Source organism: Callithrix jacchus, chromosome 3 (assembly GCF_049354715.1).
Source record: "Callithrix jacchus isolate 240 chromosome 3, calJac240_pri, whole genome shotgun sequence".
Lineage (NCBI taxonomy): Eukaryota > Metazoa > Chordata > Mammalia > Primates > Cebidae > Callithrix > Callithrix jacchus.
Window position 1 is genome coordinate 186,488,495 of NC_133504.1, and position 12,818 is coordinate 186,501,312.

The 12,818-nt window shown below is 58.1% G+C and overlaps 1 protein-coding gene across 1 annotated transcript in view; it reads left to right on the forward strand.

Moving 5' to 3' along the window:
* Nucleotides 1–558: 558 nt before the first annotated feature.
* Nucleotides 559–12,818, forward strand: part of WFS1 (wolframin ER transmembrane glycoprotein) — a 35,866-nt gene continuing 23,606 nt past the window's right edge. The window contains exons 1-2 of the mRNA XM_002746008.6: nucleotides 559–672; nucleotides 7,500–7,732. Of these exons, the coding sequence (XP_002746054.3) occupies nucleotides 7,501–7,732 (232 nt within the window). The 5' untranslated portion in view covers nucleotides 559–672; nucleotide 7,500. The remainder of the gene's footprint in view (nucleotides 673–7,499; nucleotides 7,733–12,818) is intronic.

The window sequence follows — 12,818 nt, forward strand, 5'->3', positions numbered from 1 at the left end:
AAAGCAGCACTTGGCTTCACACACGTTTCAAACAGGTCCCATTTTTCCATTTCTGCTTCTGTATTAGGGGAGCCCTCGGACTCTCTTGCAGCTCCGGAATAGGCGCTGAAAATGTGTGTTAATATTGCAACAGCAAATATGAATCTGCATTTGGGGCCGCTGGCGCCGGAGTGGTGGATGCAAGGTGTCTAGAGTCGTCTCCACCGGGCCAAACCACCTGTTATAGGAGAAGGCAAGCGGCCTCGCTAAGCAACGGGACGTCCTGTGGGCGGGGCGGGACTGGGCCCGAGTCCACTCGGAAACTTTCGCTGTGGGCGAGCCAGACCCGCCCTCTGGCCCCTCGGACCCAACCGTGCAGGGGGAGGGCCGGGCTGCAGCGAGGCGAGGCGCACCATGATTGGCGGAGGTGTGGAGTGATTGGTGGGTGCACTGGCCACTCAACGGCCCGCGCTGGCGCCGCATCCGGGGGGCCGCGTCTGGAGTGGAGGGCGGCCGGAGGCCCCGCCCCTTCCCCGCCCCCTAGTGCCGAGGGCCGAGCTAGCAGGCGCTTCAGCCGCCAGTGCTGCCTGCTCCCCGCGGTCGCAGCTCTCCCCGCCTCTCCGCGAACAACTTTACTGCCGGACCGGAGGCCCGAGGGCGTCGCGGCGCCGCGTGCGGCCCACTCACCGGCGGGTGAGTACTTCGGAGCCGGGGCCTTGGCGCGGTGGCTGTGGGCAGCGCGCAGGAGGCGGGCAAGAGCCCTGAGGCACTGCACGCCTCGGGCCTCAGTTTCCCCTTCCGAGCTGATGGATGACTGGTCCCAAAGTCCCGGCAAGGTCCCCGAAGTTGGAGGATTGGGGGTCCCGCCCGCTCCGCGACGCGCAAGGCTACCCCTGTCCCAGGCCCGGACAGGTGACCCGGGGGGCGCGCCCCTGAACCCCGCGCGCTCTCGCCCCGAGCCCCGCCGCGGCCAGGACAGCAGGCCGGAGAATTAGAGCGGCCGGGCGGGCAGGTCCCCTCTCCGCGCCCCGCGCCCAGCCCGAGTTGCCCCGTCATGCCCCTCCCCCGCGGGCCGGGGACCTACAGCCATCCTCTGTGCCCGCCCTGCAGCTGGAAGGCGCCTGGGCCCCCAGGAGGTGTTGCGGGGGGTGGGGGGAAGGAGGCTCAGTTCCCCGGGGGACCCGGCCCGCCCGAGGGGCAGCTTCGGGGTCACTCTGAATCTCCACAGCCCACTTAGGAGTGCTGTGGCCATTCCTCTCCCTCTCGGGGCTCTTCCTCAGAGGGTTCGGGGGCTCAGTGGCAGCCCCTGGACCCTGCCTGGTATGAACTCCGCCCTCTGGATCATTAGTTTCTTATTTGATCAACGAAAACTTTCTGGAGAATCCTGCCCAGCCCTTCTGGATGTGATGGAGCCCTGGTCTCTCACCCACTTGGTAGTTGATGTTACACTTCAAGAAAGTAGCATTTACGCAACCCCCAGCACCCAGATTTAACCCTCGGTAGCCTTAGGTGGGGAAGTTATCATCCCCATTTGCACCCCAGGAAGCTGAGGCTCAGCAGGGTTTGGTGCCAGCCCAGGACCACGGAGCTGATCAGGCAGAGCCTGATGTGAGGCCTCTGCCCCATCTCTCCAGAAGCAGCCCCACCTTTCCTCACCTTGGACAATGACCCCTGGCATTTGGCCCAGGGCTTTGCAGTTGGTAAAGGGCTTCCTCTTCTGCCAGCATCCATCACTCAGGGAGCTGTGTCCTGGGTATCCCATGTGCTGGCTGCCTGTTCTCTGCAGCAGGGGAGGGAGCCCACGGGAAGCCCAGAGGCCACCTTTGCCACTGTGCCCACCTGTTTACTTCTGTCTCCAAGGGTCTGTGATTTCCATGGGGGCTCCTTTGTATCCAACCAGGGAGTTAGACAGAGGTTCCTCCACATTCCAGCCTCTTTTCCCTGCCTGCTTCTTTGTCCTCCACCCTTTGCAGACCCAAGCAAAGTTGGCTGGGAGACCCCATCTCGCCTTCTTTCCCAGGATGGAAGAGCATGGAGAGGGTCTCTGACTAAGGCCTCCCCTGCCCATCCCAGATCAGGGCTGGGCACAGAGGGGGCCCTAGCTCAGTCGCAACCCTCAGAGGTGCCTGCACTACCGGACAGACCCTGAATACCTATCCATGATGCTGGCGATAAGAACCATAATAGGTCAGGAGCTTCATGCCTACGTGGCTCCCCTCCCCTCCCACGACCCTACCTCAGGAAGTGGCACCACTGCAGCCAGCCTCAGCCACAAACCAGGCCACCCTCGTGCCCCTCATTCCTCACTCCCAGTTGGTTCTCTCCTGTCTCTCCTGCCTCGGATGCCTGCCCTGGTTCAGGACCCTCACCTCTTCCTGGTCGGCCCCCAGCCTCCTCCCTGGTCCCAATCCAGGCCTGGCTCCGCACAGCCCTGCTGGTTCTTCAGCTGCTACTTCCCTCTGGCCTATCAGGTCAAGTCCGCCTCTTGAGCCAGCATTCCTTTGGGCCCTCAGGGACCCCCTTTGCTGCTCACTCATCCTTCCTGTGTCCTCTCCCCAGCAGTCACCTCCCAGCCACCTGCATGTTCCCGGCCACAAGGCTGGCTCACTGTCCCTCTGCTGTCTCTTCTCCTGGGCACACCCCTTGCTGGAATGCCCAGGTGTCTCTCCTTGGCTGGCTCCTGCCTGCTTGTTCGGAAGTTTGTCAAGGCCTGCAGGATTGCTGGCCTGCCTCTTCCCACAGTTGAGTGAGGGCCCCTTCTGTGCCATCTTTGTGGGTGTCTGTTTAGGTGTTACCCTTCCCATCAAGACGAAGCTGCTCCAAAGCCGGCCCTGGAGACTTCTCTAGGCAGGGGAGCCCAGCACAGTGCCTGGCACAAGATGAACCTACCCTCAGTCCGCACCTGCTGACCATCCAGGCCAGGCCTGGAGCAGGTGCCCGGTGTGTGGTGGGGGCTTGGCCACTGTGGCTGTCGTGATTGCTGCTGGGGGCAGCCCCAGTTCATTCTCCCTCTATGTTCCTGTGAATGTGCCACATTGGATAGAGCTGAAATGTTCCTTGGTTTGGCCCTTAATACTCTGAGCAAAAATAGGTACCTGGGATCCACCAAGGGCTTTGTGCCCTTGTCTTGAGGAGCAGCCCTGTGCCAGGGGGCTGGGTCAGGCCAGGCCAGAGCAGATATCCCAGGACGGGGACCTACTTGGGCCTGTTCCCTTAGGGCTTGGTCACACATGGGTTTTAAAGTAACATTTGCTTTAATTTCAAAAACATTACAAACTCATTATAGAAAACTAGGGAAATATATTTAAAAGAAGAATGAAATGAAACCACGCATAATCTTTACCCAGAGATAGCAAGTATCCTTTTTAGAGGGCATTTTCTTCCATTTTTTTCCTGCAGATAAATTTTGTTTTCATCCTAAACTGACTCAGGATAATATCTTATGCTGCTTTCAATCCTTCCTTAACCGTGTTCTGCCGACGCTTTCCTTGTCTCTCAACTTTTGTGTATGAGGTCACGTTTCATAGCTGCACAGCGTCACACCGTATGGAGGAATGTAGATTTTATAGCCAGCTCCTTTCTGGATGGTACTGAAAGTGCCATGTGATGGACATTGTGTGTGAGCTCCGAGGGCATGTCCAGTGACTCCCCTCGGCTGGCATCCTGGAGGTGGAGGCACCGATCAGAGTGAGAACATCATCTCGGCTTCACATGGGGTCTGTTTCTGAGGCGCTGGCTTAGGAGGTGGGGTTGCTCCCTGAGAGCACAGAATGGGGGTGGCCTGGACGAGGGCCAGAGCACTTAGGGCAGAAGGCCACGTGTGGTGATTCTGCTGCGGGTCTGAGTGGACACATGGTCCCTGCCGCCCTCTCCTCTCCAGGGTGGTGGCCTCTCAGCTGAACTCCTTGGTGCCGGTGTTTGTGTTTAGATTGGATAAAAATACGCCTCAGTGCTCATGGGGAAAGAATGCTAGCAACTCTGCTTTTGTGGATCTTACACAGTGATGGGTTCTAAGCATTGTTCTGGTCACCACTGGGGAGTTGGGGCTGACGGCCCCACCATGTGGGCAGGAATCTGGGGGTGCAGAGTGGATGCGGCTGGGGCTGCCTGGATGCGGGGCCTGGGAAGCCGACTTGCTAAGGTCCCACAGCATAATTGCCTGTGGTGCTCCTTCCCCAGGCAGGCTGCCTCAGTCTTCTGCCCACCTACATTAAGTGCTTAATGTATGCCTGGCAAGGCAGCAGGTCTTCTGAGTGAATGAGATGTAGCCCCTGCCCTTAGGGCTCACAGTGGAAGACTCGGAGAAGGAAGGAGCAGACAGTAAGCCCTTCCACCTGGAGATCTTGTTCTGATTTTAGTTGTCCCTGTGACTAACTGTGACCAGGAATTGTTTTGCTTGTTTTGAAATAACAAGCTCTGTGATCTAAACCAGAGTCGGCCACCCCTCAGGGAACCTGAAAATTAATTGTCCTGTATTCATCCATTCTTACTAACCAGAGATTTTACTTCAAACAGTTTTATTTTGACAGCAATGTGACATTCACGGTGCATAGGCCGGCTAGAATCTGTTTTCCTGAAATTCCTTTTATGACGTGTTTTCCGACCCAGCATGCCTTTGTGTAGCACCTGGAGTCAAGGCTTAGGGTTTTTTAATGCCCAATAGTTTGCTTTCTCTTCCATCACGCATGTAATCCTCATAGCACCCCTGTGTGGGAGGTCTATCCCCATTTTACAGATGGGGAAACACACAGTGAGGTCACGTGGCCACTAGGAAGGGTGACCGACATCCACGCCCTGTTGCTTCTAGCTGTAACTTCTAGCAGAGGGAGGGCTCTGCTGGGGAGGTGATCTCCTGAGTGCTGTGCGTTTACCTGAGCAGGTGAGGAAGGCAAGGACTCAGGACACAGCTTGGAAGCTCCCACAAAGAAGGTGTCACTGGAGCCCTTGACTTGAAGGGTGCTTAGGGTCTGGGCTGGGGGCGGTAGGAAGGCATTCCGGAAAGGGCCTGCAGACACAGAAATGTGGAGGTCAGCAGTTGCGTGCTGGTGTGGAAGGGCGGCCAGTGTGTTGCAGTGAATGGGCCTGGGGAGAGAGGGTGCAGTGGCTGTCAGATTTCAAAGTCGTCTTTTTCAGGAATGAGCTTGCCCAAGCTTTAGAATTGGGCAGGTCTGGATTTGAATTTCAGCTCTGGTACCTCAAGCTGTTTGGCCTTGAGCAGGTCTCTCCCCTCCTGCATCTGGGTTCCTGTCTGAAGTAGGGTGAGGTTAAAGGATAAATCATTCCCCATCTATAATGCTGGGATGACAATAGGGCCTGCCTTCCAGGGCCATGCGAGGAACTCACGAGAAAAGACAATACCGAGAACAGAGCCATTGGTATTAATGGCAGAGATGCCCTGGCTAGGTCAGCCCTCAGTAAAGGTGCCCCCTCTCTCTGTCTGAGAAAGCGACACCTGACCTTGGGGTGGTACAGGCCATGGAGGTAAGGTAGACCATGGCCACTTGTAGTTTGAAGACCTGACTTTTCCCGTCTCAGGTGGCCTGGTGGCCTGCAGGACCGTGGTTCTGTTTGCCCAGAACATGTGAGTTCTGTGTGCTATCCTGTATTTCTCTGCTACAGCTTTCTAAGGGTGCACTTAGGTCTGCACGTGCAGTTAAATGGCTGGTTTTCTGGAAGGTGCTAGTTCCTGAGAGCTTGGAACTCGGAAACAGGATGGAGCAGGCTCCCAAGCTTGACCACCATGGTTTGCACCTGAGGGATATTTTAAACTAAGGGCTCAGTCCCTCCGAGGGAGGAATGTCTGGATTAACATCTGCAGAGTTCTTGAGCAGCACAGATCTTACCTTTAGGACCCATTCGCAGCTGGGAATGGAGCAGAAATGGTTGTGTATAAAGCCTGGGGCCACTCCTGACTCTTCCAGTGAGGACTACCCCCAAAAGTGTCCTCTGGGCACCTACTCCATGCCAAGTGCTGGGTGTTCAGAGGTGGCCAGGACCCGACTCCCTCATGCTGCCCATGGCATCTGTTCTCACTGGGTCCTCACAGTTGCCCCCATACCCATTTTCAGATGAGGAGGCTTAGGTGCAGAGAGGGATGTGGTCTGCTCAGGACCACACAGCTGGTAGGCTCAGAGCCAGGAGCGCAGGGCCGTGGCAGCTTGGGGCTGGGAGCAAGATTCTCTGGTTACCAGACTCTCCCTGCTCTGTACCTCAGAGGATGGCTGTGGCCCTGAGCTTGGGAGGGTGATTTGGGACTCTGAGGAAAAGTTTCTGCAGCCTCGCACAGCAGGTACAAAGTCCAGCAGTGTCGGGGTTTGCATCCCGCCCCTCACGCTGCTCATCCAGGGCCGCATCTGGGTCCTGGGGCTCCAGATCCTGCAATGCTTTTAGCTCTGTGTCTGTGGCTGGTGGTTGTCCTTCATTACGGGGATGGCGATGTTTTTCCATGTTGCTAAGCAGCACGTGAGGGCCTCTGTTGAATCAAATAAAGCCAGCGTGACACGGATCACAGGATCTCCGTGCACTCTAGGCTCTTCTAATGCCCTGACCACGGTTTGCCTAGTTTGCTTTTTACTGTGTGTTGATTTCTGGGGCATCAGTCCTGTGACTTCGGTGCTGTGGGTAGGGCTGTGGGGTGGCAGGCCTGGGTATGATTCCTGGCTCCACCAGTTGGGCTCCCCCTCTTCTCTTCCCTGCCCTCCTCTCCCCTCCCCAGCTCTCCTCCCCTCGCATATTTACTTAACTTTGCTCAGTACCAGTGAATTAGTTTCCTAGGGCTTCCGTAATAAACTACTGGAGACATGGTGGCTTAAAACAGAGGTTTACTCTCTGATGGTTCTGGAGGCAAGGTGTGGGCAGGGTGGGTCCCTTTGGGAGGCTGTGAGGGAGGCTCAGCTCCTCGCCTCTGTCCAGCTTTTCGCAGTGGCCAGTGGTCCTCATGCTCCTCAGCTGCCTCCACCCATCTCCACACAGTTGTTACCCTCCTCCTTCTATAAGGCCATCAGCTATTGGAGCCAGGGCTGGCCTACTCCAGGCTGATCTCATCTCATTCAAGATCCTTAAATATATCTTCAAAGACCTGTTTTTCCAAATAAGGGCGTGTTCACAGACACTAGAGGACACATCACGTGGGGCCCATTTCAGCCTCCTGCAGCCGGACCCCACATGGGTGGTCTCTGGGTGTTGCCATAATCATCCCTGTTTCTTGTACGAGGGAAGACCAGGGTTGTGTGGCTCATGTCTGGTGAGGAGGGCCTCCAGGCCTTGGCACATGCAGGTCTGAGATGGTCAGTGCTCAGCCATCTATAGAGTCACATGGGTGAGTGTCCTCCTGTAGTTTCCTCCCTGGAAGCAGAGCTGGCCTGTTGGGGCTGCACTGAGCGTCAGTGAGATCCTGTGCGGAGTGTCTGGCAGTTCCTGCCCGCCTCCCTCTGCTTTTCTGTCTCTCGAGCAGACAGTAAGTGCTGGAGCAGGCTCTGCCCATGCTGGGGGTGCCTGACCCTGGCTTTTCTTCCTGGCAGGATGGACTCCAACACTGCTCCGCTGGGCCCCTCCTGCCCACAGCCCCCGCTGGCACCGCAGCCACAGGCACGCTCCCGACTCAATGCCACGGCCTCATTGGAGCAGGAGAGGAGCGAAGGGCTCCGAGCCCCCGGACCCCAGGCCAGCCCTGGCCCTGGTGTTAGAGACACAGTGGCCCCTGCTGAGCCCCAGGCCCAGCGCACCAGGAGCGGAGAAAGAGCAGACTGCACTGGTAAGGGGACAGGCTGGGAAGCCCAGGGTGGGGCTGTTCAGGGACAACTGGGTGGGAATGGGGTCCAGCTGCCCCTGGAGGGTCCCCCCACCAGGCCTCCTGAAGGTCAGCATCGTGCAGCTCCTGTGCTGTGCACAGGTGTTCTCTGGGGCCACCCACCTCCTCTGAGCCTTGCACTTATCACCTGTGCAGCCTCGGAGCCTTGCACCCATCACCTGTACGGCACCTTCTCGAGGTGGTGCTGGTGTGTGCCCCTGCTCCTCTGCAGTCCTGCCTTTCCCAGGGCCGCTGCAGCACTTCTTAGCTTCCGTTTGCAACAGTGTCTAAACATGGAATAAATTCACGGGCCCTCTGTATCCAACTAGGGTGGCAGGCCAGAGGCAATGGCCACATTCTCAGGAGTGAGGCCAAATGCGGGCAAAGCCTTCGGTGCCAGGTGCCTCCTCTCCCTGAGGGAGACTTACGAGGGACAGGGCATCCTTCACCTCCATCTGGAGGCAAGATGCTGGGGCTCTGTGTATTCACAGATAGAGCTGACTGGGGCCCTGGGTGTTCACAGGCAGAGCTGACCGGGGCCCTGGGCGTTTACAGGCAGATCTGACCGGGGCCCTGGGTGTTCACAGATAGAGCTGTCCGGGGCCCTGGGTGTTCACAGATAGAGCTGACCGGGGCCCTGGGTGTTCACAGGCAGAACTGACCGGGGCCCTGGGTGTTCACAGGCAGAGCTGACCGGGGCCCTGGGCGTTCACAGGCAGAGCTGACCGGGGCCCTGGGTGTTCACAGCTAAGCTGACCAAGGCCCTGGGCATTCACAGGCAGAGCTGACCGGGGCCCTGGGCGTTCACAGCCAGAGCTGACCGGGGCCCTGGGCGTTCACAGCTGAGCTGACCAAGGCCCTGGGCGTTCACAGGCAGAGCTGACCGGGGCCCTGGGTGTTTGCAGGCAGAGCTGACTGAGGCCCTGGGTGTTTACAGGCAGAGCTGACAGGCTTGTTGGTTCCCAGGTGGTGGTGTGAGGGTGGTATGTGTCAGCCAGGGAGTCCAGACCCTGAGCACCTTCTCCAGCTCATTTAGGCCTCGGTTATCCTCCCCTTTTGCCAGAGAGGCCACTGTCTGGGGGGCTCAGCCTCAGCTCATCACTGCCCTTCCTGCCTATGCAGAAGCCCCAGACCCATGGTGACTGCCTACTGTGTACACCAGCCTCGTCCATATGCCAGGGCGGGACTCCTCATGGCAGTCCCGAGAGGGGAAACTGAGGCACTGAATCTTGGTGACTTGCCTAAGTGACCCAGCGGGTGAGAGATGAGGCACTCGAGTTTCCCAAGTTTCCTTCTTGCCCTGGTCACCTCACTGGCAGCGCCACAGGGCCTCCCTGTTGTGGTCACAGTGAGCTGAGGCTCCCTCGTGCTGCTCATGCTGGACATGCCCTTGGAAACTCACCACTGCCTGGGCCCTGTTTGTCTTTGCATCTCCTGGAAAGATCACTGTGCTCCTCTGCTTTGATTTGGAGGCCTCTGGGCAGGAGAGGGCCTGACCCCAGGATTTCCGCCCAGCCTCATGGCTTTGGGGGAACAGAAACCAGGGCTTGGAAGCTTGGTTTCAATCTGGGTAATGAGAAGAGCCCTCAAAGGACAGAGTCCAAGAGTGTGTATGTTTCAGATAAGGAGAGTCAGGAAGCAGATGTGGTCTGTTTGGCCTCTGCCTCCAATGTGGGGGCGGTGAAGAGCAAGCCTTGGGCGCCGCCTGGGAGCCCAGCCCCTAACACTGGACCCTGCAGCTGGGGGCAATGGGCGTCCCATCTCCCAGTCACTGGTCATTGATGTGACCACAGCAGGCCTGGTCCTGCATGCCCAAGGGTTGCAGGGAGGGCAGGGCCCAGGGTCCCTGCAAGTAGCAGCTGCTGCGAGAGTCTTATTTAGCTTCCCCGTCCACCTAATAGAGGTGGGTGAGCCTCAGTTAAAATACCAATAGGTGACAGGAAGGGTGGCTATTTAACGCCTCCCTGAGCCGGGTACCTTTTTAGGGCATTAGCCCACTTGCTTCTCTGATAGCCTTGGGAGGCAGGCTCTGCTGCTGACCCATTTTTCAGATGGGCAAACTGAGGGATAGAGGGCATCCTGAGGGTGGCAAAGGGTGGAGTGGAGATTTGAACAGATATTGGAGCCTGTGTCACTCACTGTGGGCCTCAGGTCAGCTGTGCCCAGGGATCCCTGTGTCACAGGGTTGGAGAAGTACACAAGGCAGGTTGGCCTGTCTCTAGAGCAGTGCCTGGCCAGGCCCTGGTAACAGGAATGAAGGTTCAGGCCTGCCCTCCAGGAGCGCTGGGCAAGATGGGAGACAGGAGTGAATTCTGGGGGCTGAGTACAGCACTGGGGACAACCCACATTACAGTCACCCAGGAGGCCCCCAGAGAGCCTGGTCACTCTTCAGGGCATCAGGAGGGCTGCCTGGAGGAGGCATCATCTGAGCCTCATCTGAGCTGATCCTTGGCCTATACACTTGTGTAACAGAAGCAGAGCAGCCGTGGGGTCGCCCTTCTCTGGTTGCCTCCCTGAGGAACTGACCTCCTTCTCAGCCTCCGTTCAGCAAGGTTGGGCAGGGGCTGCCTGAGAAATGTCACTGGTCTGGAGCCCCACAATTCCATCTTGTCCTGGCTCTGTGGCCTTGGCAAGTCACCTGCCACCTAGGGAACCACCGCCGATGTGTCAGGGCTTGGAAACTCAGTGTTCCTGAGCCCAGACAGGTAAAGAAAACAGTGACTCAGGCTAGAAAGGAGACCACAGGGAGTTGTGAGGCTTTTGGTGTCCACGTGGCAGGGCGGGACGCCTCATGGCAGCCCCGAGAGGGGAACCTGTGTCCTGCATGGAGTGGGGATGCCCATGTGCTGAGATGTGTTGTCTGTTCTGATTTTTGACAAGGCTGAGCAGCCCAAATCATACCAGCAGGCCAGGGCCAGCACCTGCCTGTGCCGGCTCTGCTGGTGCTGGGCGTGCCTGACCCCAGCTTTTCTTCCCAGTGACCCGTGACTGCCCAAGAGCTGATGGGCGCAGGGCCTCTTCCCCACAGGTAGCTGTGATGAGTCCTGTGCTCACCTCAGTGTTGTCTTCAGCTCTGGGGAGACCTGCTGTTCTGCTCAACAAGAGAATGGAGCTGGGCTCTTCACACCTGGTCCTAGGTGACCCAGCAGGCACAGAGAGGGGTACAGTTGATGCCAGGCCCCACTCAGCCACCATGACAGTGCTGTGCGAGGCCACGCCCTGGCAAAGAGCCTGTTCTGGGCCTGTTCTGTGTGGCCCTGGGGCTAACGGGTGGGTTCAGATGCACAGAGGGACTGGCCTGGTGTGGGTGGGAGGAAGGAAAGCAGATTGTTTCCTGGACATTGGCTTCAGGCGGGGCATGCTGTGGCTACCATGTCCTCAGCCTGTGCTAAGTGTGCTAAGCATGCAGCTCTGGTGGGCACTGAGGCCTCCTAGACGCCAGCCGAGGCGTCTTCCCCACCCCTTCCCACTGTGTGGCCCTGAACTCTCCTGCTGCCTTGGCCATTCACAGGTCTACCAGTAGGACATGGCCCAGGGTTGGTGGAGGAGGAAGGAGGTGAGATTCGGGAGCTCTCACAGCCGTCCCCACCACTCCACCTCTGAGCAGCGGCACTCTTGTCTCTACAAGTCTCTATAGCAGTGCTGCCGCCGCCTTGGCCAGAGCCCACCCTACTATGAGATGCCCTTTCTGCTGACCCCAGTGTACCACGGTGAGTGGCCAGCCCGCACGACTGCTGAATCTGCCAGGCCTCCCAGCCTTTGGGGGTGGGGGATTGCTTTGGCAGCCACAGGGACACAGATACAGATAGGAGCAGGAACCAGGGGTACGAGGTACAGGAAGCACCACCCAGGAAGCGCTCCCCAGTGCTGACTGAGGCTGCATTGCCAGCCAGAGCCGCTGGGTGAGGAAGGGAAGAAGGGTCTTCAGAGCATGGGTAAAGCAGGTCCCCCAGCTACTAGACTGAGGGTTCTTCCCAGGCAGAGACGGGGGACACAGGACCCATGAGGAATTGGCTGTGGTGTCAAGAGGTCAGCCAGGCCAAGCAGGACCCTGAGGGTCAGGGAAAGAAGAGGGGGTTGTTGTGAGTGGGCGTAGCCATTAGAGGGAGCATTTACATCAAAGGCCAGCGAGGAGGCGGAGCAGGGAGAGAGGAGTAGCTGGGCCACAAAAAGGCTGAGGGACAGGTGGACAGGGAGGGGAGAAAGTGAGGGTGGCCTGGTTTCTGGCTGGGCTGCCGGGTGGACGGTGGTGGCACAGCCTGAGGTAGGGTCCTGGGGGTGGTTCCCAGTGGGGTCCAAGCATAGTCTTTGATGCGGGTGAAAAGGGTCCCAGGAGCAGCTGGGGCTCTGATATAGATGTGGGAGTGTGTGGAGCCCCCACTGCCCTGGGGATGGGCACAGCAGGAAGCTTTGCTGAGGGTCCTGCTGGCTGCTCAGGTGCCTGCTGTTGATCATTTAGGAAGCAGCTGTCACACCTGTTCTTGATCCTGACCTGGCCCATCTGATTGCTGTGCTCCTGCTGTGTCCCCCACACCACTGTGAGGACTGGGCTCAGGGTCAGGTGGGGCTCAGTCTTCTGGGAATGTGGCAAGGTGCCTGTCCTGCTTGTGCTCCAAGCCTCGGACATCACCTCCAGGAAGCATGTCTAGATGCATGAGTAATGTGAAAATGGAAGCCAGCTGCGCTGCTCCCAGCCCACTCTGGGAGAATTTTGTACATGTTTGGAGCCAGCTGTTTGGGAAGGGACACTCCAGCCATTGCCCCTGGGGTGGGTTTGATGCTCTGTGTATGGGAAGAGACCTTCTTTCCATCCTTTTCTATTTCTGCAGAATATCTGCTCAAGTCAGGGAGTTGAACTTGGCAGTTCAGCTGCTCGGCCAGGCAAGTGCTATATCCTGGGCTGTGGTAGGATCTGGAGCGGAGAGAGGGCAGCTGCAGGCCCCGTTTGCAGTGGCTCCCTCCTGGGACCCCTGTTGTTCCTCCTCACGTCTGCTCGCTGTGTACTGTCCAGTGCTGTAGTGGAAGCTGGGGCGAGATGGGTGATACCCAT